The sequence below is a fragment of the Giraffa tippelskirchi genome, chromosome 2 (assembly GCF_054371585.1).
Source record: "Giraffa tippelskirchi isolate mGirTip1 chromosome 2, T2T-mGirTip1v1.2.pri, whole genome shotgun sequence".
Taxonomy (NCBI): domain Eukaryota; kingdom Metazoa; phylum Chordata; class Mammalia; order Artiodactyla; family Giraffidae; genus Giraffa; species Giraffa tippelskirchi.
The window spans coordinates 11,202,615-11,229,766 of NC_137276.1; the positions used below are offsets into that span (position 1 = coordinate 11,202,615).

The 27,152-nt window shown below is 47.1% G+C and overlaps 1 protein-coding gene across 14 annotated transcripts in view; it reads right to left on the reverse strand.

The window, feature by feature from the left end:
• Window positions 1-7,471: 7,471 nt before the first annotated feature.
• Window positions 7,472-27,152, reverse strand: part of PLPP4 (phospholipid phosphatase 4) — a 438,966-nt gene continuing 419,285 nt past the window's right edge. For 13 of the 14 annotated variants that reach the window (XM_081535748.1, XM_081535768.1, XM_081535824.1 and 10 more), the window contains 2 exons: window positions 19,864-20,034; window positions 7,472-8,017 (listed from right to left, as the gene is read on the reverse strand). In XM_081535748.1, coding sequence (XP_081391874.1) covers window positions 7,818-8,017; window positions 19,864-20,034 — 371 coding nt within the window. In that variant the 3' untranslated portion in view covers window positions 7,472-7,817. The remainder of the gene's footprint in view (window positions 8,018-19,863; window positions 20,035-27,152) is intronic. The other variant, XM_081535853.1, reaches the window with a different exon arrangement.

A 27,152-nucleotide genomic window follows, 5' to 3' on the forward strand; every position in this document is an offset into this window, starting at 1 on the left:
CAGGAAGAAGAAGGACAGGACAGGAAGGACAGGAAGAAGACTTTGCGGACAAGGACTCAGTCAGTGGAAAGCCTTGACTCCGTTTACTGTCGCCCTCCTGGCTTCCTTGACCCCTCTATAAAAGTGTTCTCCTTCTCTTGCAATGCGGGGACTTGCTTGCTGTGATTGCAGACCCTAAATGCAATTTTCTGCCTGATACCAAATAAACCCATCTTTGTTGCAGAAATATCCAGTGGTCTATTTGTCTCAGGTCAACAGTTTATAGGTATGTTTTAATCAACAGGCAAGTGTGCAATAGATAGCTCCTTGAAAGATCTTTGTAAATCAAATTGCAATATAGCAGCACTATTTACAACATTCAAGACCTGGAAGCAACCAAAGTGTCCGTTGACAGATGAATAGATAAAGATGTAGTACATATATACAATAGAAAATGACTCAGCCATAGAAAGAATGAAACTGCCATTTGCAGCAACATAGACATAGAGATTATCATAATAAACGAAGTCAGACAGAGAAAGACAAATATCATATGATATCACTTACATGTGGAATCTTAAAGAAGGATACAAATAAACTTATTTCTAAAAGATAAATAGAATCATAGACCCAGAGAACAAATGTATGGTTCCCAAGAGGGGTAACTAGGAGATTGGGATTAAAATATACACACTACTAAACATAAAATAGATAACCAAAAGGACCTACTGTATAGCACAGGGAACTAGACTCGGTATCTTGTAATCACCTCTAATGGAAGAGAATGTAAAAAAAAAAAAGAGTCTCTCTCTCTCTCTATATATAGATAGATAGATAGAGGGAGTGAGTCTTTTTTTTTTACATTCTCTGGAGTGGGTAGCTCTTCCCTTCTCCAGGGAATCTTCCAAATCCAGGGATCGAACCCAGGTCTCCTGCATTGCAGGTGGATTCTTTACCAGCTGAGCTACCAGGGAAGCCCATATATATATGTATACCTGAATCATATTACACCTGAAACTAACAAAGCATTGTAAATCAACTATATTTCAATAAAAAATAAAAAATCAAACTGTAATAAATTATATCATGTGAGGATGGGTTGGGGTAATAGTGTGATGTTCGATACTTAGGTTAAGAAAAGAAGTCCTTTGTTGGTTGGTTTACTTCGTTTAATGTAAACAACCTCCTTCAAGGTATCTAGTTTGGGTTGATATGTTGTTTTGTTTTTATTTTTGCCTCTCCCTCCACAGCCCAGGGGCTTCCCCAGTGGCTCAGTGATAAAGAAACTGCCTGCAATGTAGGAGACCTGGGTTCAATCCCTGGCTCGGGAAGATTCCCTGGAGGAGGAAATGGCAATCCACCCCAGTATTCTTGCTTAGAAAATTCCCTGGACAGAGGAGCCTGCTGGACTACAGTCCATGGGGTCACAAATTGCTGGACAAGATTGAACAAGCATGCAGGCAGGCCACAGCCCAAATGTGAACCTTCTGAAGCACTTTAAGGAGAACAAGCATTCCATATTCTGTGAGAAGGGAAGGCTGGTAGATTTTCTTTTTTTTTTTTTCAAGCTGGCCCTCAGGGAACTATGGAATAATTGGAATGATGTGGGACTAGGAATCAAAAATTCTCTTGCTTTTAGCTGTGTCACCTTGAGTAGGTAACTTAAACTTCATGAGCCAACCTTAGAAGGATAACGGTGAGAATAAGAGGATGTTCCCATTCACTAATTCAGCAACATATCAAGGGCCTCCTCTGTGCCCGGCCCTGGGGACAGAGCTATGCACGAGGCAGATGGGTCCTTGCATCCACCAGATCTACACTCTGCTGAGGACAGAATGCAAAAAAATCCATTTGTTTGCTCAGGCTGCAGTAACAAAGTACCACAGACTTGTGCCTTAAACAACAGAAACCTATCATCTCACAGTTCTGGAGCTAAAAGTCCAAGGCTAAGGTGTCAGCCGGGTGGGGTCCTCTGAGGGCTGTGAGCGAAGGGTCTGTCCAGGCTTCTGTCCCTGGCATGTCCAAGGTGGCTTTCACTCAGTCTTCCCTCTGTGTAGGTCTGTCTCCAAGCCTCCCCTTTCTATAAAGACATTGATCATATTGGATTAGTACTACCCTAATGCCAACTCGTTGGAAAAGATCCTGATGCTGGGAAAGATTGAAGGCAGGAAGAGAAAGGGGCAACAAAGGATGAGGTGGTTGGATGGCCTCGCTAATTCAATGGACGTGAGTTTCAGCAAATTCTGGGATAGAGTGATGGAGAGGGAAGCCTGGCATGCTGCAGTCCATGGGGTAGCAAAGAGTTGGACATGACTGAGAGAATGAAAAACAACAATGACCTCATTTTAACTTTGGTTATCTCTGTAAAGACCCTCTCTCCCTATAAGGTCACATCCTAGGATACTGGGGGTTTGGACTTCAATAGAGGAATTTTAAGGGAGGCAATTCAACCTGTAAGAATATATGAATAATATAACTGTGACATGAAGGAACTTAATAGGAGAACCTGAGAGAAAAATAATTGTGTGTGTGCATGTGAGTGAAGAGTAGAAGACTGGCCTGGTGAGTGATGCTCAGAGGAGAAGGCATCTGAGTTGAGACCAGGAAAAAGAGAAAGAGGAAGAGCCGGGCAGAGCTGCTGGGTGCAGAGGGCACAGAGATGCAGAGGCAATAAACTACTCAGCTGATTTATGGACAGAGAGGAGGCAGCCAGAGCAGATGTGAGGGAGGAGGCTAGATGGCAAAAACAGACAGAAGCCAGACACAAAAGGCCACATATTATGTGATTGTATTATATGACCTTCTAGAAAAGGTACAGAGCTTCTCAGGTGGTGGTAGTGGTAAAGAATCCGCTTGCCAATGCAGGAGACGTAAGAGACGCAAGTTTGATCCCTGGATCGAGAAGATCCCCTGCAGTAGGGCGTGGCAACCCATTCCAGTATCCTTGCCTGGAGAATCCCAAGGACAGAGGAGCTTGGTGGGCTACAGTCCATAGGGTCACAAAGAGTTGGATATGACTAAAGCTACTTAGCAAGCATGCATGCAGAAAATGTATAACCTTACAACAGAAAGCAGATCCACAGTTGCCCGGGGCTAGGGATGGAGGAGGGCATGGAGAACAGAGGCAATAAGGAACCTTCCAGGAGGAGGGAGCACTTCTAATCAGTGGTGGTGGTCACATAGCTGTGTACAGTGATCAAAATTCAAAAAGCTGGACATTCGAAAGAGGTGAGTTTATTCTATGTAAAAAATGTTGTTCAGTCATGTCTGACTCTTTGTGACCCCATGGACTATAGCCTGCCAGGCTCCTCTGTCCATGGGATTTCCCAGGCAAGAATACTGAAATGGGTTGCCATTTCCTCCTCCAGGGAATTTTCCTGACCCGGGGATCGAACCCATATTTCTTGAGTCTACTGCATTGGCGTGTGGATTCTTTACCACTGAGCTACCTGGGAAGCCCAACATAAATATTACTTGAATAAAAAAAGAATACAGTTATGATGTGGTTTGTTTTCTGTGAAACTTATAGGGTTTCAGCCACGTTTTTAGGACATGTTAAGTAGTCCAAAACAGAGTCACAGTGGTCAACGTGAACGTCCAAGTGAGTTGTTTTGAAACACCTTCATTAGGACTGTGGGTGTCTAAGAGAGATGAACTAAGGGTGGAACCTGAGATAAGAAGTTTAATGGGCCACATACATCACTGAAACAGAAGGGACAACTGTTAGAGCCAAGAACCCACCACCCCTGTTTCTCCTTAAAAAAGACACCAAGTCATGGGGCTACAAGGCTCTTCTGCTTAAAGGGCTCGACTCCAGGCTGCTGGCAGCTTCTCTGGACAAAGCCGCCCTGTGCCCTGTTGCCTGACCGCTTGTGCAGAGACATCTCCTTGGACTTCTCCTGGGAGGTCTTGTTACCCGCTTATTCTCTTTTCCCTACTCCTTCTAACCTGTGTCGTGTGCTAATTGGGTGCAATAAACCATGTGAGTCATGAATTACATATCGACCATATTTCAGACATCTCCTGCCCTAGGATATTTACCTGGTCTTAGGGCTGGGCCCTGCAACACACACACACACACACACACACACACACACTTGGTCTTCCGCACACGCACGTGCACACACATGGATACCTTGGCTCCTAAGTGGATCGTGGATTGGGTGGCAGAGGTGGATGTGGTGAGGCAGGTAGGAGGCATCACAGCCATTCAAGTGAGAGAGAGTGACCCCCTGGACTAGGGTGGCCACAGCTAAGGTCGGGGGGGAAGTGGGCGAGTGAGGCATGGGCAAGTATGGGGAGGATTTTGAAGGTAAAACCAAGAGGTGTTGCTTATGCATTGATGCATTAGACGAAGGGAATCAGGGAAAAGAAACCATCAAGGGAGACGCTGGGGATTTGGACTTCAGAGGATGAACTAACTGTGGATCCACGGGACACAGCATGCAGCACAGACGGAAATGCCAACAGCAAATAAAACAACATGATCATTTCCAAGACCCTTCCCTCCCAGAGAAGAAGACCCCCGGAGAACGGCTCCATAGACTAGTCCCCTGCCCCTCCAGCCTGTCCCTCTGTGAGAAAGGGAAGCAGGAGACAGACTTTCAGGCAAGGGGTCTAAACACTGCTTGTGAGTCCTCACTACAGATTCCGGGTTCTCTTTCCCCAGCATCTAATTCAGGAGCTCTGGGGTGGCACCTGGGAATCAGTAACCAGATGAACAAGAAAACTGCCACGCCCCCGTGTGCACGTAACCTGAGGACCTGGAGAAAGGAGCAGAGGAAAATGACGGGGACTTTCCCTCCCAAGCCCCCTGACTTCTGGTTGGTCACAGGACAGAGTTCTAGCCAGTGCAGATGGACTCTGAGCACATTCTCTGGGGGAGGGAAGAGCCTCACGGATCACAGCTTTTGGCTGGGCTCCGTGGGAACTGTCTACAACCTGCTTTGCCAGAGACTGAATTAGTAACCCCTCACGTCCAAAAAAGACCAGAGGCTGGGGAAAAAATGACTTCATTCGCAGCCATTTTATTAGTGCTTTGTGATGCTACATTTCCTTCATCTTAATAGAGCATGAAATTAAAACACATGCACCCAAAAAACACCTGCCTTTTGTGAACTGACTCATCCTGTTAATTATGTCTCCTAAGGATCCTGGCATACACTTCATGTTATTACGTCCTTTGTGATTTTAATTACAATTTAATGAAAGCTTTTACATGGCCTGCTTAGGACTTTCAATTTAATAATCATCAGCAGTAACAATGCTCTGTGCTTTGTTACTTTTCAGTGTCCTTCCATTTATTGTTAAATGTAAGTTTTTATATTAAATTTACATTTTATGGTCCAGAATGTTAACTCATCATCATTAACTGAAGTGTGGTTCTCTCACTTTCCTCCTGCTTGCTATTCAGAGTAGGAGGAAAACCAGAATCAAAGAAATACACAGGCGGCATTGGGTGGATTGTTTTTAACAGCAGGTAGCAAAAGGATTCTTTTCCTGTATTTTTATATTTGACTTTATTTTCAAAATTATAGAATTTTTAGTTAGATTAGAATACTGTTTCAATTTTTATATTTTATATGAATTTTGGCTCTGGATTTAAAATTGCTGCATGCTTCATCTCTTTAGTCATGTCCAACTCTTTGCGACCCCATGGACTGTAGCCTGCCAGTTTCCTCTGTCCATGGGGTATTTTCCAGGCAAGAATACTGGAGTGGGTAGCCATTCCTACTCCAGGGGATCTTCCCGACCCAAGGATCGAACCCTCATCTCCTCTATCTCCTGCATTGCAGGTGGATTCTTTACCCCTGAGCTATCAGGGAAGTCATATTTAAAATTGTCTTATGAACTACTATGATTTAGCTTTTAAAGTATCTCATATATGTTTTCAAAGTTACTCGTGAATGCAACTGCTGCAATTTAAAAATATCTGACTTTGGAAGGACTTTAAGACTTCCCCACCCCTTACCCCACAATAGTTGCTCCCTGGCAGGTGTGGACACAGGGTTGAAAGGACCATGGCTCTAGAGAGCTGCAGTGGAGCTCACCTGATAAGATCTTTACAAGTGGTACAGGCACCCCTAGGCTTAGCCCACAGCTGAGGTGGCTGATCAAACACACCCTGATGGTTCTAACTGGCATGCCCAGGGCAGAGCTACATGGGTGACCGCTTCAGTCCCTACAGATGCAGTCTGTTACAGGGACTGCTGGAAAGTGACAGTCTTAAGACATCAGAAATGCATCCCATGGTTGGAGGATCTGGAGAACCACTTGGCACGTCTGATCAGAATGGAACGGAAGGTTGCTCGCTGCTTTGAAAAGAACAAGCTGGCTGAGGAGCGGCGGGATCTGTACCCCCAGACTGCACACAGTTCTCCTCTGGCCACCTTTAAACAGTGAGAAGAGCTGAGCCAGAGACAGCATATTTCTGTTTCTGTTCTGGCACCTTCTGTGGGAGCCCCATCATGCTGAAACGCCATCTGCCAGACAGGATTGGAGATCCGATGCTGCCACGTGATGAATCCTTTGAGCACCAGGATCCTAAAGGGGAAAAACTCCTACCCAGAGGCTGCCTTTACTCCAGCATCACCCAGCCATTCCCTTGAAAGGATATGGTACCCTCGGCCCTCAGAACACTACTTTGACCCTCTCCCCACACTCTCGATCTTTATTTTCCTCCTGTTTGGTAGAAACCTATGTGTGAGATGATTCATCTCATTGCCTTCTAGATTCGTAACAGGGAACAACAAAATCTGACTCCACGTTGGCTTTTCTTTTACTTTAACCTTTGCTTTCCGTTGCTTTTGTTACTATAATCACTGAAAGGATGCTGGCTATAGTTATAGGCACACATAATGGTCTGCCTCAGGGAACCCCGCCCCTCGGCCTGAATGTTGAACTGAAGTGTCTTTGTTCAGCTCACAAGGAAACTCCCTGTCTTGCCCATGTGTGAATGGCTGCGGGAAAGAAGAAATTAATACAACCCCCCCCCCCCCCCGCCACGTTTCCCGAGGATGGCCAAACCAGGAGATATTTTGCAAGACTTATGGCCTTTATACATTGTTCCCTGACCTCCTCCCTCTCTCTGTTCCATAAAAGAAACTAGCATCCAGACCCCATTAGACAGTGCTGTAGGGCATTAGTCCACTATCTCCTTGGATGCTTGACTTTCCAGATAAAGTCACTATTCCTTGCCTCAACACCTTGACTCCCAATTCTTGGCTCAGTGGAATGACCAGACTGGGCTTGGACTTGGTAACAGATTCAGTGATTCAAAGAGCCCTAGAGATATCAAGGCTGTAGCTCCAGGCTGCAACTCCATTTCAGAGCTGTGATCAGCTGACAGTTCTCAAAGGTTGTCAGTCTCACCCCGCAGCTCAGTACCTAGAACAACCACAGCTAGAGCTGGGCCAGCTCTCCACCCTGGGGGTGGATGTGAAACTCACCGCAGCCCCGAATGATCTGTGCACTGAACCGCCAACACCATGTCTTCCAGATGGGACATTTTATTGTTTTACAACCATGAAAACATAGGACGGTGGCCGTGACGGCAAACATTTTGGAAGGAGGCATCGACAAAGCTGCACCCGCCCACCCCAGCAGCCTCCTTCCACGTGTCTCTTACAAAATGTTCCTGGGCCCTTCTCTTGACCAGTTCAGGAGAGTTGAAAGTAGACATGGAACGTAGTAGGATCACCATCAGCAAAATGGGAGCAGAAGGAGAACTTGGAGAAACAACGGATGAGAAACATATTACAGAAAACTCTTCTACTGTGTGATGAGGTGAGGGTGGAAGAGCATGGCCTGGGCTCAGAGTCCATCCCCCGAGGTCTGGGTCATACGGGGCCCTCGGTGATCCCCTCCAGGGGCAGGCTGGGTGCGCTGTCGGCTGTGGGCCTCTCATCTTTCTTCAGCGAGGGCGGGACTCGGAGACTGACGTAGGGTTTGTGACATGCTGTGTTGGCCAGAGGCGGGTAATGCTGTCTGTAGCAAATATAGGCAAAAATGAGGCCAATGACTCCGCCAACAAACGAATCTAGGACAGAAGAGCAGAACCAGGAGAAATGCGTTATGATTCATTCAAATGAGGCCAGTTGTGTTTTCCAGAAAGCACTTTCCTACGCATTTCGGTGACTGGTTTGCTGATGAGACCCCTCGAAAAACTAAAGGGGAGAGAAACGACACTGGAGGTGTACATCTTGGTGGCCTCCGCAAACCCTTACCATTTCTAGAACTTCAAACATCCCCTTTTCAGTGTGTACTGGATTCTTCTCGTTATTGATGGAATACGCAGCAGAGCACAGCACAAACTCAGAACTGCATTCTTGATTTTGAAAATCAATTCTGAATTCTGGAAGAAGAATTCCAGCCATCTCCATGGGATGTGAATACCCTCGGGGGCTGTCATTTTTCTTGAGCAAGTTTCTGCTGGAGTCCTGCAACGTTGCTGGTGCAGCACGGAAAGCCAGCGGGCATGCTGGCCTCCTCCTTAAAGTTAAGTGATTTCCCAGGGATGGAATAAAACTTCTGAGTCACAAAGTGAATATAACATTTTATGCTGCACCAGGGTGGGCAAATTCAACACTCCAAGTGGGAGGGGCCTAAACCCTCCAACAAGCTGCAGATTTTATCAAGTCAGAGGACCTGGAGGGGGGGCCCCCGCAGACAAGGTAGGAGAGGGAACCTGTGGGCAAAACAGGCCCCACCACCTCTGGTGACCCAGTGCTAAAGAGGGCATTCAGCTAGTGTCCAACAGAGACCCCATGAAAGTGGCCCATCCCAACAACCCTCACTCTGTGTGTGTGTGTGTGTGTGTGTGTGTGTGTGTGTGTGCATGCCCTTTAAAGTGTGTCTATGGGTTTATTCTTGCCAAAAAGATCCTAACACAATGGAAAAACCTCCCCTGCCAAGAGAACCTTTGATTTCTCTGAAGGTCGCTGCCAGGCTGAAGTGTCATCCTCCAGTGGGGGGCGGGTTTCACTTTCACCTTCATTATATTGTTGAATCGCCCACACCTGCTCTGGGCAGGGATACACTTTCTCATCTCCTGGGGATGAGAACGGCAAGTGGTGTGTCGAGCTGTGTGATGATGTAACATTAACAATGGAATCTCTGCTCCACCAGGGCAGGGGCTCTCTGAGGCTTACGGGCTGTTGATTCCTCAACACCTGGAACAGCACTTTGCTCATCTCCTGCAGAATTAAGTTGGTGAAGGGAAGTGGCTGAATGAATATTGTTGCTTAGTCGCTAAGTCGTATCCGACTCTTTTGTGACCCCATGGGCTGTAGCCCGCCAGGCTCCTCCGTCTATGGGATTTCCCAGGCAAGAGTACTGGAGTGGGTTGCCACTTCCTTCTCTGGGGATCCTTCTGGCTCAGGGATCAAGCCCACATCTCCTGCATTGGCAGGTGGATTCTTTACCACTGAGCCACCAGGGAAGCCCGGATGAATGACTACGTGCACAGTAATTGGGAGCTAGGCTCTGGTTACTGTCTTGTGTTGTCCCCATTCCCCCTCTGAACCTCAGTTCCCTCACCAGGAATAAGTGCTTGGCAGCTGAGAGTCTTTCTCATATGAATGTTCTAGGAATTTGGTCCCCAGGGACAATCTACTGAGACTAGCCTGCAGATAATTACGAAACTCTGCTGAGCATCTTCAGAAAATAGGTCATATCCTTGATTGGGATAAAATATCACTTGCAAACAAAAGTCATTCTAACAGGCCAGAGAGACTGAATACTTGGCTACTTCCTTTGCACAGGAGTGCAAACATGGTGCAACTTTGGCCACCACCTGGCAGAAGAAGAGGAAAAGAGATTAGTGGCCACTCAGCCTTGATAAGTAGCCACCAAGGTAAGAGGGGTGGGGAGGACCACTTGCAAGATACGGTGAAACCCAGGTGCCCAGTTTTGCTCCCAGGGTTTGATCCCTGGTCAGGGAATTAAGATCTCACATGCTGTATTATGTAGCCAAAAAAAATTTTTTTTAATTAAAAATAATAGCATCCATCACTGTTATTCTGTTCCTCTCCAGCACTGCATGCTGTCGCTTCAGTAGTGGCTGACTCTTTGTGACCCTATGGACCGCAGCTGACCAGACTCCTCTATCCATGGGATTCTCCAGGCAAGACTACTGGATTGGGTTGCCATTTCCTCCTCCAGGGGATCTTCCCAGCACTACTGGGGACTCTCTAATCCTTCCCCATCCTTCTCTTCACACAGTAACTCAATAGTCTATAGTTGTAATCTCTTTAGCACAGCCACACTTTCATAGCATTTTAAATAAAGTCATGAACTTAAAAAAAACTGGTCACCCAAGACATTGGAAAGTAATAACTACTATGAATTCCTCCATGAGGTCATGAGGCATAATTAATGTGATTAAACCAAGTTCCTCAAATTGAGAAACTTCATACCGCCTGTGGGCAGGAGCCTATACCAGGAAATGTGCCAGGCTTTTTCATGTACAAAGTCTTAGAGACACACCATTGTTTTGTTTTTCCAATAACCCCAGAGAACAGGCCCACGGGGTGTTACTTTTACGAGTATCTGAAATGACCCAGGACATCTGTGTTTGAGTCATTGACTATTGAACAGACCACACAGCGAAACCTATAAATAATGCCACTTGACTTTTATTTTCTGTGACAAGGCATTTGTCAAGGAGCATCATGGACCAAAAGATATCAAATCATTCTGAGTGTACGTGCCCCAAGCTTACTGATGTGGCAGCAAGCCAGAGCATGTGACTGCTGTCAATGCTGTTTTCCCATTTAATGGAATGAGTAAAAAGTGGTATCGTAGGTGCCACCATAGTTATCAGAAGCAACTAGGGCAATGGAAGGTCTAGCGAAGGTGCCTTCTCAGCAGTTATTCAGGGCTTTGTTTATCACAAAGATGGTGAGTAAGATTTAAAAAATGACTTACTTAAAGAGAGAGATTGTCATTAAGCGCCACTTGATGAAATCCCATTCCCATCCCGTAGAGCATGTGCTTAGAGAAAAGCAGGCAGGAGACAAGCGGCCCTTGTTAAGGAAAAAACTGCTTGGGATTGACTTCACCCCAAATATGGTCGCATGGGAGTGGAGGGCTCCCAGGGGGAGTGTGTGGATCTCCGTGTCCCCAGAGTACACAAGCTGCAGTCTCCTCACTCAGCATCGATGTCATTCATCCATCATGTATTTTGCAAGGGGATCAGGTGTCAGGAGTGAGGCCCAGGACCAGAACATGAGGCTGAACAAAAGAGATGTGTTCCCAGTCCTAGGGGCTAAGATGGACACTGGGAAGTGACAGCCTTATCAGCGAGCAGCAGCTGTGGTGAGTGCCATGAAGGAGAAGGCGGGTCTGTGAGATCGGCCAGCAGAGTGGTCTGGCTCGTCTGGATCGGGGTAGTTTCATTGAAGACGAGACCCACGGGTCAGCCCTGCGGGATGAGCAGATGCAAACCAGCGGGGTGGGAAGTGGAGGCAGGGATGGCAGCGCAGTCTTCCGGGCAGAGGAAGGAAGGGGCGTGGCCAGTCTGAGAAACTGAAAGGAGTGGTCCATCTTCTCCCAGAGAGCTGTGTCTTCATAGTTCTATAGGACATAAGTTGACCAGGCTGCAGGTGTGGGCTGGAGAAGATGGTTCCCCATGTCCCCTTGGGACTCTGTCGAGGACCAGGGGCTCCACTAGCTTTCTAGGCTGTTGTCTGTGCACCTCTCAGCTCACATCTACCTGTCAGTGTTAACTGCCCCTTGGGTGCCTCATCTTCATTTCCCCAGAGCCCAGCAGTTGCGTGCATGTGTGTATGTGTAGTCACTAAGTTGTGTCTGACTCTTTGCGACCCCACGGACTATAGCCTGCCAGGCTCCTCTGTCCACAGGATTTCCCAGGCAAGAATACTGGAGTTGGTTGCCATTTCCTCCTCCAGGGGATCTTCCTGACCCAGGGATCGAACTCGGGTCTCCTGCTTGGCAGGCTGATTCTTTACCACTGAGCCACTTGGAAGCCCAGCCCAGCAGTTATTATTCAGTAAATGTTGAGATGCCCTGAACAACATCTAAAAGATGCACTAAAGAACAGACACCACAAGACACAAAAGGCCACATATTATGTGATGCCAGAAATATGCAATGTCCAGAAGATGGAAATCCATAGAGAAAGAAACTAGATTTGTGGTTGCCAGGGGCTGTGGTGGCCGATATGAACATTTCCTGGAATTAGTCAGTGGTGATGGCTGCACAGTTCTGAATATACAAAAACCACTTAACTGTACACTTTAAAAGGGAGAATTTATGCATTGTGAGTTATGAATTACACCTCAACAGAGCTATCTGGAAGGGGAGGTTAGAATCAATACCTAGTGGGCTCCAGTGGTAGTAGAAAGAGGGCTAGACTTTGAATCAGGCGACCTGTATTTCAATCCTTACCTGGAAAATGAGAATGACCTCAACCCCTTCTCATGAGGTTGAAGGGCAGGAAAGGATCTCATGGAGTCTGGCCTATTGAGGTGCCAGTACTCAGCTCCAGCACCAACAAGCAGAAAGTGTTCTGATAATGTGCTGTCAGGTCCCTGGGAGGAACACATCTCTCCCTGTTGCCATGGCAACATCCAACATCACTTAGCTGGCTTACTTGGGACCTTATATGCCTTGGGCTTTATGACCCAAGACCCTAGAGTAAATACCATTTCTGGAAAACTCAACAACCTCACATGATTGTTTCTATTCTTTTTATTCTACTACTAATAATGCATCCTGTTTTTGTGAGTTTGAGCTTTTATAAAAGAACTTATAGCACAGAGAATGCACAATCTACCTGCTACACTGTAAGCTGGCAGGCACCAAGTCTGTCTGCATCAATACTGTGCCTCCATCAGAGAATATGCCTGACACACAAGAGATAATGAATGAGTGAGTGGATGGTTTTTGAAATTAACTTTTTGGTTTGTTTTTGAAGAGAAAGAACTTGCAAAGTGTAAGAATAATTTTAGTAAAATCAGTGCATAGAGAAAATAAAGTTAGTAAGAAAGGAATATGATTTTACCAAAGTCATTAATTCCTGCATTCCACACTTATGTACTTTGCACTCTTAAGCATTAAGAATTGTTCCTCCAAAAGATACACTGAAGTCCTAAACCCCAGTACTTCAGAATGTAACCATATTTGGATATAGAATCCGTACAGAGATAATCAAGCCCGAATGAGATCAGTAGAATGGGTTCTAATCTGACTGGTGTGCTTATAGAAAGGGGAAATTTGAATACAGAGACAGATATACACAGAGGGAAGGTGACGTGAAGAAACTCAAGGGAAATGCCACATGAAGACAGAGGCAGAGATTGGAATTATGCTTGCAGAAGCCAAGAACTATCTGGGGCTGATCAGCTACAAGAGGCAAGGAAAGCTCTTTCCCTTGCAGGTGTCAGAGGGAGAGGGGCCACCAACACCTTGACCTTGGGCTTCTGGCCTCCAGAACCATGAGACAACTGCTATTCTTCTAAGCCACTCAGTTTGTGGAACCTGGGAAACTAACATGAGCACCTACTATGTGCCATACCAGCAAAAGAGACAAAAATCCTTCCCCACGGGGAGAGTATATTCTAGTACAGAGAGCAGCAAACTATGTGAACCATTCATTTATAGGCTGGTGTTCACACCACTATCACCAACTCGAGCAGTTACAATAGAGACCGCATGGCCCACATAAAGCCCAAGATAGTGACTATCTGACCCTTTACAGAGGAAGTGTGCAGAAGCCTGTTCAAGTAGATAAGAACAGGCAATAATAAACACCTAAGAAATGACTGGGGCTTCCCCAGTGGCTCAGTGGTAAAGAATTTGCCTGCAATGCAGGAGACAGGTGTTCGATCCCTGGGAGACACGTGTTCGATCCCTGGGTCGGGAAGACCACCTGGAGGAGGGCACAGCAACCCACTCCAGTATTTTCGCCCGAAGAATCCCATAGACAGAGGAGCCAGGCAGGCTATAGTCCATGGGGTCGCAAAGAGCTGGACATGACTGAATTGACTGAGCAAGAAATGACTGGGTTTGTCAGAAGGTGGTAGATGAGCAAGGTGAGCACCACAGAGAGTGTGGGGACTGGGCTGTGATTTGAACAGAGTGGTCACTATAAGACAGGCTCACCTGAGCTAAGGTCAGGAGGGAAGGGAAGGAGCCGTACACACATCTGAGAGAAGCACATTCTTGGCACTGGAGACAGCCAGTGCAAAGGCCCTGGGGTGGGAAAGCACTGGCATGAACAAAGAGGGGCGGTGCAGAACACCATCAGAGAAGCAAGAACTGCAGGACCACGCCTCATAGTCGCTGTAGGACCTGGGCTTTGATGCTGATGGACACAAGGAGTCCCCAGGGGCAGAGGAGCAGGCACCACACGTGATAGGGTTTAAAGGCTCTTCCTGGCTGCAGTGTGAGGGGCAGAGGAGAAAGGAGAGGAGACGGTAGCAGGGCTTCAGCAATAACCCAGGCAGCAGGTGATGGTGGTCTGGACTACAGTGGGAAGAGGAAGGTGGCTTCTGGAATTATTTTGAACATAAAGCCAATAGCAGAAAGCACAGTTAAATGAAGCCAGGTTGCCAAGAGACTTGGGAGCAGCCAACGCCTGTCTTCCCTGGGAACTAAGCAACGAGGGAGCCCAGGGCAGAGGGCAGGGGGCCTGGCTGAGAAAGCCTCTCAAGGCCCAATGCTCTCTGCCCAGTGGATTTTTTTTTTTTTAATATTTACTTACTTGGCTGCATCGGGTCCCAGTTGCGGCATGCGGGATAGTCGTGTGGTGGGTGGGCTTCTCTCTAGCTGAAGCGCATGGGCTCAGCAGCCGTGGCACTCAGGCTTAGTTGCCCCGTGGCACGTGGGATCTTAGTTCTCTGACCAGGGATTGAACCTGCATCCTCTGCACTGGAAAGTAGATTCTTACCCACTGGCCCACCCTGGGAAGTCCCTGTTCAGTGCATTCTGATCCCAGCAAGGGAGTGGCCTGGGCCTGCTCAAGCCCTCTCACAGGGATGGCCCAGGTATGGTGGCAGAAATGGGTAGATTCACGGGCAGTCAAGGCCCAGAGGTCCCAGACCCCAAGCAGCATTTGGCAGCTGATGATAAATGTGAATGCAGACACACCACATGGGCAGCCAGTTGTGGAAGGAAGAAGAGATGAGATCAGTTCACCTGGGAAGGAGGATCTTGGAGGGAGGAATTGAGCACTCCTGTTCTACGTAAGGCTGGTGGGTTTTGGTGGGAAGCATGATATCGTTCCAAAGTCTCCTTTTCAAGTCACTTCACTTAGAAAATCTAGAGATTGTTTCTGACAGTCCAGGGAGGACTGGTGAGCAGTGTGTGTCCCTCGACTGTGTGTGTGTTGGGGGGAGGGGGTGAATGGGACTGTGAGAGGAGGGAGCAGACTCCGCCTGGCTGTTTAGTGTGGTTCAGGTAGTTAGGTGCAGGGCGCTCACTATGTTGTTCGGTCATGTCTGACTCTTTGTGACCCCGTGGACTGTAGCCCGCCAGGCTCCCCAGTCCATGGGATTTTCCAGGCAAGAGTACTGCAGCAGGTTGCCATTTCCTTCTCCGCGTAGGCGCAGTGCCCTCATCCTCAAACAGCCCATCTGCAGAGATGGGAAACTGCACCTCAACTCATTACACATCACAGACCCTTCATGGCCAAGTCAGGAAACCTGGCAAAAGCAGTGGCGCCATCTTGAAATTTTCAGGCCAGTCAATCACGGTGTCTGTGACTGACAGGGATGCGTTCTGGCCTCAGGCTGGGTGGGAACAAACTACTGCTTCCTCCCTTGAGACTTGTTTTTCTGGATTACACTCAGACCTGGATGCCCTTTCTTATGGTGAAACACTGCCTGAGGCACCCAGGGCTGCTTAAAATGAGCTATGGTTAGAGAATCAGTGTTGGTTAGAAGGTTGCTTGCAAGCTGGAGTCACATAAGGAAACACTGGAACCAGATACAAGGATTTGAGGGCAGAAGGAGCTCGTTATGTCCGTTCATGAAAAAAAACAACATACTCCTGCCACTTTTGGCTCTAACTGTCCACTGACAGGAAGCATAAACCCATGAGGCTATGAACTGAGGCAGAAGACGGTTCAGGGAGGTACTCTGTTCTTTCTGTGCATTTTTCTCCACAGATGTTCCCCCAAGCATGGGAATTCTACAAGTTTTAATGCCGAAAACACGCAGTTAATCACAAAGGTAAGCTTCTTTGTGAAGCGTTGACATCACCCAGGGACTCTCTAGCTTCCAGCTGACCCAAAAGCCAGCATGTCACACAGACAAGGAGGACTTCAGCCACAGAAAGATTTATAATCCATCCAGCGGTTTTATTTGTGAAGAAGCCCTGCTGAGTGTCTTACTGCCCCTCCAGACCATGGCCTGTGCCCTCTATGTTCCTCACTTAATAAAACAACAGCCTTGTGTGGAGTGGAGCTGGGAAGGCAGAGAAGACCGGAAGGGCATCGATAACCATGATAATGAACAGAGCGAAGCATTTGAGATTATGGTTTATTTACTGGATATGAATATGTAATCGAGTAATTGGATATACTTCCACATTAGACACAGTTGCTTAAGTCAAAATTGAAATGGACTCATAAAAACCTCATAATATTAATGTTGTTAACTAAAGTCTATAATGAGAGGTTCTCAGGTTGTGCTGCTGCCTAGGGGTCTCCCCATGAATTTTCATCATGACGGACGGCCCCGGCCCACGGTCACTGGGCAGCTCAGTCCACCAACAAACAACACCTCGTTAATCTCAGCCAAGCATCCTGCGTCCAACACCCTCCCACACGGCAGCCAAGGGCCTCACCGTCTATCCCTTCTCCAAGCTGCAAACCTCTGCAGCCTCCTTGATTACTTCCTTAATCAGTGAGTGTTGAATGAATAAAATTTTCCACTCATTGAACACTGCTGCTCTTAACGTGTAATAAGGGAAAGAAAGATGGAGCTGAGATGTGGTGTGTGTGTGTGCTTAGTTGCTTCAGTTGTGTCTGATTCTGTCCAATCCTATGGACTGTAGCCCACCAGGATCCTCTGTCCATGGGATTCTCCAGGCAAGAATACTAGAATGGGTTGCCATGCCCTCCTCCAGAGTATCTTCCCAACCCAGGGATCGAACCTGTGTCTCTTATGTCTCCTGCATTGGCAGGTGGTTGCTTTACCACTAGCACCACCTGGGAAGCCCGAGAGGAGGTGTAGGTCAGGCTCTCTCAACCTCAGCTGTAGATTTTTGGGCAGAGAAGTCTTCCCTGTGGGGGAGGTACTATCTTGTACACTGTAGGATGTTGAAGAGCGTCCCTGGCCTCTACCCACTAGATGCCAGTAGCCACCACCACTCCCACCACCCCATCTGTGAAGAAGTCCCCAGACATTGCTAAATGCCCCCTAGGAGGTTCAGTCGCTCCCCATTGAGACCACTGGTATAGACAGTGACAGATGATCCCCTACAGGGGAATTCAGATAAAATGAGCCCAACTCAGGGCCCATTAGAGGATCCAAGGAAAGGCACACTCTGCTCCTGGCTAACTCCGGGGTACAAGCTGAACAGGTGACAGCTGAAAGGGTAGCTGGGCCACATCCATGACCTGTAACCCACTCAGACACGTTCAGTTTGGGCTGGAGGATGGGTCTACCATGATGCAATTTTGGCTTACCCCTCCTGCTCCCAAAGTACGGACCTACACATCACTGATCATATATTCTCTTGCTTTGCTTTCTCATCAGCTCACAGAGCATTAGTATTCTCCCTCTACTGCTCCAAGTTCCCTTCTGTGCCAGTTGGATAGGATGGGTGTGAAGTTCCGCTGCCAGGAGGGCTTGGGGGCACCAGCTGCATCAAGTCCAGCATCTCCCCAAAGCCAAGAACTGCAATTCTTCATCCTTTCATGATGCACCAACCACAGATCAATAGTAACAAAAGAGCATTTAAGACAGGCCAACCTCTCTTCCTAGGTTTTCAGGACAAGATCACTACACAAAAGTTCTTACTATCTTCCAAGATGAAGCCAAAATATCAACTCTGAAATCCTTCATCATTTCTCAGATCCAGTGTGGATGAATAAAAGTGGAAACTAGGGATTCAGAGCTTACAAATGGACCATGTGCCAAAAGCATGTCCACCTCAAAATCAGTGGCTTGTGAGACACAACACATCCTTGTTTAGAATGATGCACTAAGCAACTTCAATACCAATTCACAGTTGTGCAACACGCTTTCATTTACAAAGTACACGCAGATCCATTATTTCATTTAGTCTATGAAATGGCTCTAGGAAATGTTGGGGGATTATTGTTCCCATGTTCAAAAGAAGAAACTACAGTTTACAAAGGATAAATGAGAAGCAGTTCACGAAATGCCATCCAACCCATAACAGTCCTCATGGGGAAATGCTCTAATCATATGCACCACCATGATTCTGTTGGAAAATATTCCTAGTTTCAAGGGTACGATGGGTCTGCCCTTGCACTGTTGGCTCAGCAATTCTCTTCCTGCCCCCCCATTGCCCCCTTAATCCAAGTAACTGATAAAATCAGAGATCAAGGGAAGGCTCAGGGTGCAGCCTGATGGGCCTCTACTGACCACCTCCATCAGCAGGGTCTCAAGCCTCCTTGATGCCTCCACCTGTCTAGACCATGCATCAGCCCCTTTTTCCCCCAGACCCTTCACCCCCAGGTTGAATCTGCTGCTAGAAGCTCATGACACCCAGCATGTGAGTTCCAGGAGGGAAGAAAGTGGAGCTGAGGTCAGAGAAGGAGCAGAAGGCCCCTGGAGAAGATAGGGCAAAGGTACCTCCAAGCAGGAGTTCCCCTCACCTCTGGCCTCAACTGCTGCCTCACTACCACTGGGACATACACCTGGGAAGAGGTGAGAAGAGGGTGGTAAGAAAAGGGGGCAGAGGGGAATGAGCCCGGGGGACAGCAGGAGGACAGGAAAGGAAGAGGAGGGGCTGGCCACAGACAGATCGTGGAAGGCCATTCGTCCAGGGAAGCCGGATTAGGGTTAGGCCCATTTCATTCACTGTGTTTGCGGAAAGCTGACACGGTAGAGCTCTCCATGGTGCTTCTCAGACTTCATCAGAATTAATAAACTGCCTTGCTAACAATGCACACTTCTGGCGGTCACTCCGAACCCATCTCCAAGAGTCCAATTCCTAGTTCGGAGTGGCCTGATCAAGGTGATCTGAGTATCAGATTCTGGGAAACACAGCCCTAAGCCCTGCGCTCCTGGAGGGCACACCTCCTATGGACAATGCCTCTGTCTCTGCTCCCTTTCTTGCCATCGCAGATGCTGCTGTGGTTCAGGCAAGCTGAGAGCTGTGGCTGATCTGCAGAGAGGCATGGCACAGTTTTGCTTTATTCCAGGAAGAGGCCCTTCCCTTGTCCCATGTTATTCTGACTCGGCACAGACACCCCGGGGCTGAAACACACAGGTGAGCCTTGCCCAGCCTTGCAGTGGCTGCTGGCATCCATTCCTGGGCTGGAAAGCTCTTCTGGAAAAGCGTCGCTGGTGAGAAACATGCCTTTGTAGGGTGGATGTGATAGGAGCCAACCACCACTTGGCACCAAGTCTGAGAACAGAGGCAAGGGATCCAGCAGGGAGGTCACATCTGAGCCTGTGACTGAGGTCCTCCCTTCCTGGTAAGACTCGAGCCGCCTAGTTGACCATGAAAGAACTGGAGGAACTCTGATTCTGTTCCTAGCAAGGCCAGAGCTCACCTGAACAGGTGCATTTTCTTTAAAACTGTGTCTGCTCTGTCATTTCAGCTAACTCTAGTTTCTCAAAGCAGGCTCTTACTTCTCCCCACAGTAGGTACACATCTCCCCCCATCCCTGCAGGAGAGTGGCAGATGGCGTGTGGACCGGGCGGACCCGGGGCAGGGACTCACCTTGCCAGTGATGCTTGTAGTCACACATGCGGGACAGGGCGATCATCATGGCGCAGTACAGGGGCAGGATGGCAGCACAGAGCCGCCAGCTCTTCCCCCGCCCACTCTCGGTGAAGCAGTGTAGCTTGCCAGCCAAGTAGAACGTTGTGAAGCCAAGGCCTGAAAAGGCAACTGCCAAAGAGAAACAGCAGGTGTTACCCTAGCAGGTGGGAAGCGGCAGGGACACAGGGCACCCTGAGCATCCTGTCTGCCATCTTGCAACACCCCCAGGGTCAAGACCATGTTGGCACCAGACACCATCTCGGCAATCTGTGCTCTTGCTAGAACCATGCTGGTTTGAAGCTTTCAACGAGAACGACCTTGCAGGCTTGCATGTGATCAAAATCTACTCAATCTCACTCATTCATTCATTCAACAGTGACTTGAGGGGTAGCTACTGTGTGCTAGACAAGCGCTGTTCAGGGTCGGGGAAATTAAAAGTTGATCCAGAGGCTGTCTCTGCTCTCATGGGGCTCATGGACTGGTTGAAGATCCCAGTTGTGCTAATAGAGAGTTTTAATACTGTGTTTAGAGTTCTATATGAAAAAAAGTGCCTGCAGAACACATGACTGATGACAGCTTAGCTTTGAAAAGTGAGGGAAAGAAAGGCAGTTTTAGCTTGGTAAGTTTCAGCTCAAGAAAATGGGACCAGCAAATGCTACGGAAAAGTGGGTTTGACGGAGAAGCCAGTGGTGACAAAGTTCTTATTTTCTCTCAAAAATTATGGTTATTAGTTTTTAGAACTGCAAATACATCTCATAACTTCACTGGATCCATTGCCAAAAGCGTGGAGTCAGGTGGAGCAGGTAAGCCCTGAGCTTTTCATCTAGTCAGGTTTAATACACAGTTGAAGTCAGTGAGATTTAAGGTGAGTCTTCTGTGGACTTACAACAACAGTGTTTAACCCCGGGCTACACTCGGAAATCACCTTTAAAACCTGGGAAGTTTTCAAAAATACTGGTAGTCAGACCTCATTACCAAACCTTCTATTTGCAGTAGTCTGGAGTGAATCCTAATGGTGCACATGTACGTGTATGTGTGTGTGTGTGTGTGTGTGTGCGTGTGTGTCTGTACTCCCCAGGTGATTCTAATGGCAGCCAGCAGTGAGTTTAGATGCTTCTCTTGAGGGCAGGGGCTACAGCTCCCACCTCCTCTGGACACCAGCCTACTCAAAACTCTCCTCTTGATCAGAAAATACTCCTGAGGGGCAGGGCTCCTAGGCAACCAGCCTACACAGTGATTTGATAGAGATGGTAGAACAGGGCAAAAGCTAGGGCATCAAGGACTTTAACTCACTGTCTGAAGCCTAAGCAGCAGCCTTGGCACCAGTGAGTTAGTCACAAATACAGAACCTCAGATCTGCCCTGCATGTACTAAGTTAGAACCCCCTTTCACAAGATCCACAAGCGAGCTATGTGCACCCTGAAGTCTGAGAAGGCCTGGACTATAGAACATTCATCCTCTTGATATGATGTGTCTGAGAGTCCATCTTCAGGAAATAATAAAAAACCATGGAGAAATCTAGAAGATATTCTGCTTAAAATTATTTGTAATTATGGGGAAAAAAGTAAAGATAAAGAACTAGAATATTTCCATTCAATGAGTTATGATGCAGCCACAGAAAATATTCTGACTATGTGAAGGAGATTACACCAGTCAATCCTAAAGGAAATCAACTCTGAATGTTCACTGGAAGGACCGATGCTGAAGCTAAAGCTCCAATACTTTGGCTACCTGATGTGAAGAGTTGACTCACTGGAAAAGACCCTGATGGTGAGAAAGATTGAAGGCAGAAGGAGAAGGGGATGACAGAAGATGAGATGGTTGGCTAGCATCACCGACTCAATGGACATGAATTTGAGCAAATTCTGGAAGATGGTGAAGGACAGGGAAACTTGGTGGGCTGCAGTCCATGGGGCTGCAAAGAGTTGGACATGACTGAGCAACTGAACGACAACAAAATATAGCTCTAAAGACAATACTTAGGATACAATGTTAAGTGAAAAAAGCAGGACTCTAAGTTGTAAGTTCATGATAATCACAGTTATGGTACATAAAGATGAATAACCTGCAGTTTTAATGAATCATCTCTAATAATAATGTGTCTTCTTAAATAGAGTTCCCCAAGTATGAACACAAGCTTGTGCCAAAGCAGAACTTTTTCAGCAATCAAATTAAACAAGGTAACAGAGGATTGCTTGTTTTTGTTTTTTATTAATAAACAATATGAAGCCAGGTTTATCTCAGGAATAAAAATGAAGCACTTAAATATTTTTGAATAATGATTTGTACTCAAACAGTAAAGCAGTGCCAACATATATTGAATATTCTGTTTAAAGTAAAACTCTGTGCAAAACTGCATTGCCCAGGTCAGTTCTAAATTGTTTGCTATGATGAAGGGTATTATTAATAAATGATTTACAGCATGTTCCAAAGTGGCCCCATTTGGCCACCATCCTAGCAAGTGCAATGGGCTCTTAATTCCTCATCCTCATCCAGTTTGCTCTGTTTCTTCTCTTCATTCACACTCTGCCCTGAGGTATCAGAGTGGGCAAAAGAGGCTGGACACTTGGTTGTGGTGGGTACTGGCCTCATTCTGAGCTCTTATAGGAGCAATAGACTTCGTTCAACTCTGACAGCCTGGCAGTCTACCCACCTAACTACTGCTACTCCATTTATATAAGGATCTTGAGCATCCATGGATTTCACTGTCTGCAGGGGCCCGGAACCAATCCCCTGATGGATACTGAGGGATGACTGTACACTGAATGTGATGAGCATAAAAGATCTGCCCTGAAGCTTTGTAGGGTTATGGATGGAAGTTTTCAAGATTTGAATCAGAAGAGAGGCAGTCCTGGGTGTTGCCAAGTTGTCAATATTAAAAGCAAGGTCAGTGAGTATAGGGTGGATGTTGAGTAGGAATTTGTATGTGTCCCCATAAACAATGGTTTGGAGACTTTAAGATAGATGAGTCCAGACTCAACAGCCAATAGCCTCTGGGCAGATTCACAAGATGGACAAGAGAAGGGGCTGCTGAAAACCCACCAAGGTCAAGTCCTGGGGCATGTGGTCCAAGGCCAGACTCTCGACCTCCACCAGGTCACCTCCCTGCCCCCAGAAACTCAAATTTGGCCAGCTCCGACAGTGGGGGCTGTGGCTCAAAGGAGAGCAGGCAAAGCACATTCTCTCTCTCACAGGGGGACCCATGCTGCAGGTCCTCTGAAATGGAGAGTTATCTGCTTCTTGGAAAAGAAGTGAAATGAAGTGAAAGTCACTCAGTTGTGTCCGACTCTTTGCGACCCCATGGACTATATAGTCCATGGAATTCTCCAGGCCAGAATACTGGAGTAGGTAGCCTTTCCCTCCTCCAGGGGATCTGCCCAACCCAGGGATTGAACCCAGGTCTCCTGTATTGCAGGCAGACTCCTTATCAGCTGAGCCACAAGGAAAATCCTCTTGGAAAAGAAAGAGGGGTTCAAAGGAATTTTAAAGACTGAGTTCAACAGCGTAGATCCTGTAGGCATCCCACAGCAGCTGATCTCCTTCGAAACATCCTATTGGTCCTCAGGGCAGCATGTCTAAACCAGCATGGTGTGTCCTTACTTGTCTAGCTGACACAACAGACTTTGATTCCATGTTAAACCTTATGCTTGTCACTTTCTCACTGATATTCCTACAGTTATTGAACTGGCATGTGGTCCTTTGACAAAGGGCTTCTGAGGCACCTCCTTCTGGCCCACCCATGGGCAGCTCAGGTGCTTTGCCAAAACTCCTGTTTTCCCAAATACCAACCGAATGAGAATGAGGCTCTACCAAACTATACTGAGCTCATAGGATCCCACAGGTTTCTGCCCCCTCCTCCTTTGAGGCTGGCAGTTTGGGACCAGGATGCTCCTATGAGCCTTTCAGCTCTGAGATCCTGGGACTTATCAAGGCTTCAAGTTCAACTGGGAGAAAAAGAAAGCAGGAAGGTTTTTAAAGAAATGCTTTCTGACTCGAGCCAAACAACATCCTCTTCTCTTCTCAAAGAAATGAGCATGTGAGACACTGCAGGGCCACAGAAGCTTGTATGCTAGTGAGGAGCGCGGAGATGACATCGGTTCCAAGGGATTGCCTTCCCCCTGAAATGAGGTCCCTGCCTCCAGCACGGCTAGGAGATAAAACTGAGCATTTAAAGATGCAGGCAGAGCACTGGACATTTTGGAAGATGGAGATGATAAAGCATGATAAATGCCTTCATAGTTTGCTAACATTATTAACAACAGAAATACGATTACAACAATGGGATGAGAGAAAGCTGAGAGTCGACCTCTCCTGGGGGTTCAGAACATGTTTATTTGCTCTCCAGAGTTTAGAACACACACACACACACTCACACAAGCACTCACATGGATCAAGGGAAGAGCATATGCCCCTTGTTTTCAAAGTCTGAAGCAGATTTTCTTGGCAGGAAGCAGCTGATTATAAATATTTCTCTGTTGAACTCGCTGTGAGAAGTAAAAATACTCTTGCAGCCTCTAAACTAGGAAGCAGATGAAGAAGGGTGGTTTCCCCACCTGTTTCTGGCACTTTCAGGGCTCACTTGGCTGTCATCAATGAGAGACGATAAGCAAAACCTCACAATACAAGTTGCTGGTCTAGGTGGTGAATGCTGGGCATGTGGCCTGAACAGGGCTATCTGCCTGTCTGGTGATTCTGAAAGGGAGTTACTGATTCATCGCTCCGACTACGCAGGTGAACTGTCCCAGGTTTACAACATTCCCTTTGCAAGAAGGGTCTATTTACTGAGTCAGCTTAGGTGGCAACCCACTCCAGTATCCTTGCCTGGAGAATCCCATGGACAGAGGAGCCTGGTGGGCTACAGTCCAGGGGATTGCAAAGAGTCGGACACGACTGAGCTACTAACACACACACACTTAGGTGAAATAAAGTCATTTTACCTTTTCCTCCCCTACTGACTTTAGACCAAGTGAAAGAGGTTTGGACCCCAACGACTGCAAGAACTGAGAAAACTGGCACCAAAGAAAAGGCTTTAAAAACAAATGAGATAAGAACCAGGGGGACAGACTCAGCTTTTGGGGCTGTATTTTTTACTCTAATTACAACGAATTTCTCCAAACTGGTTATACCTGACACCATAAATGGAATTGCGTTCTAATGAGGTAACTTGTACAAATTTTTCACGTGATGCTGAAAGAGTAAGTATTTTCTTCTCCAAGAGGGAGAAAGGCGATACTGGGTAGTGGAATAAAATTTTTTTAATTAATTAATTAATTTTTGGCTGTACCGTGTTTTCATTCTGCACACGGGCTTTCTCTAGTTGCGGTGAGAGGGGGCTACTCTCAAGCTGCGGTGCTCTGGCTTCTCATTGCGGTGGCTTCTCTTGTTGCAGAGCACAGTCTCTAGGGTTGCGGGCTTCAGTAGTTGTGGCTCACAGGCTTAGCTGCTCTGCAGCATGTGGGATCTCCCATGTCCCCTGCATTGGCAAATGGATTCTTAACCACTGGACCACCAGAGAAGTCTCTGAATAAATCTTAATGTTGAAGGGTGTTTTGAGGAGTTTGCCAGTACATCTCCACAAGACCACCCAAAACCAAGGATGCAGAACACGCATGCCTGGTCAGCCCCTGCAGACTCCTAACAAGCAGTGGGGTGCTGTTGGGAGCGTGGGGTACAGGTTCCCATTCTGGCTCTGCCATTAACTAAATGCATGATCCTACGCAAGTCTCTTTCCTTCTCTGGGCCTCAGTTTGCTCTGTAAAACAAGAGGCTGATACACAAGGGGCTACCACATCGTGCCTGGGGGAGCCAGGTAGATAGGGAGCATGAGTTAAGTAGCTGGATGTTGAACCAACGTTTTTGCAACAGAAAGCCCTCTTGGTCCGTCTTCTATTACTCCTCTATTGCTAGACACTCAGATCCAAGTGATATTTTCAGAAAAAATCTCAATGGTTCATTTGTGATGATAAACGGCAACTAATACCTGGCCTCGCCATTGGGAGACATTTGAGAGTGGTGAGGACTGGGGAAAACAGGAACATTCGCCTGTTTAAAGATGCAGCCCCTTCCCTCTGCTCAAGCTGCTGTCTGGCCACATGGGCTCAGAGTTCCCAGAAGTTTTGATCTTCTAACAGAAGAGGGAAACCCTGATATTTGTGAGAAATGTCTCCATTTAAATGTGAACAATTCATCAAAAATGAATACAGTACAGACCACATGAAACTCATCTGTGTACTAACACGGTTGGGTCAGTGGGCTGCTGACTTGAGATCACTTAAATCCTGCTCCCAGTGCTAGTGGTCCACTGTCTAAATGACCCCCTAAGTCTGTGCTAGACGTGAGGGACATCAATTTATCCCTTCTCTCCACACTAGAGCAAAGGAGCACTTGAAAAGTTTTAGAGTTGGTGTTGCTTAAACCAATAGCAACAACAAATTAAGTGACACAGGAGATTCAGGGATTGAATACTCAGTTCAACAGGAGGGAGTACTGTGTGCTGTTGAGAAAAGCAGACCTTTCAGGACTCAGCTCTGCTACCTTCTCCTGTGTGGGCTCATCTCTGGGGGCTTCAGTTTCCTCATCTGTACAGTGGGGTTAGTAGCACTCGACTCACAAAGCCATCTTGAGGATGAGCTCACAAGGAGTTGTAACAGGCTTAGCTCGGTGCTGAGTGACTGCTCTCCTAACTCTGCCAGCTCTGCAGCTGCTGTTGAGTCCTGCCTGGTTCTGGAAAGTTTCATCCTCAAAGAAAAGCCTTCCTAAGCTCTACTCTTGCGCTCTGCAGCTCCTCAGTTATATAACTGCATGCTTGCTTACAGAGAATTCTGGAGCTGGGTTCCTAGCCTCTTAGCATTTTGTAGCCCCTGCAGCTCTCAGCAGATGTAAAACAATCTCAGCTGGTAGTGAACAAACTTACAGACCCGGTGAGAGGAGCCAGCAGAGATACTGTTCCCACTCCACTCCAGAGATGCCTGAAGCTCTCCAATGAGAGGATCAGACAACCAGAAGGCCATTCTAATGGCACATGACCCATCATGTAGCTTGTCTCCTATGATTCCAAGTTTCACTGTGTTGACACCTACTTTTACATCCCTTTGGCCCCAAATGTCTTAAAAGAACTAGCTTCTCATTCATAGTTTCAGTTTTACAGTTTCTTAATTCATAGTTCATGCTAGCTAAGATGCTTGCTCTGTTTTCTTTATATGACAAGCTATATTTATTAACATTCTAAGTTATGAAGAAATGTCACT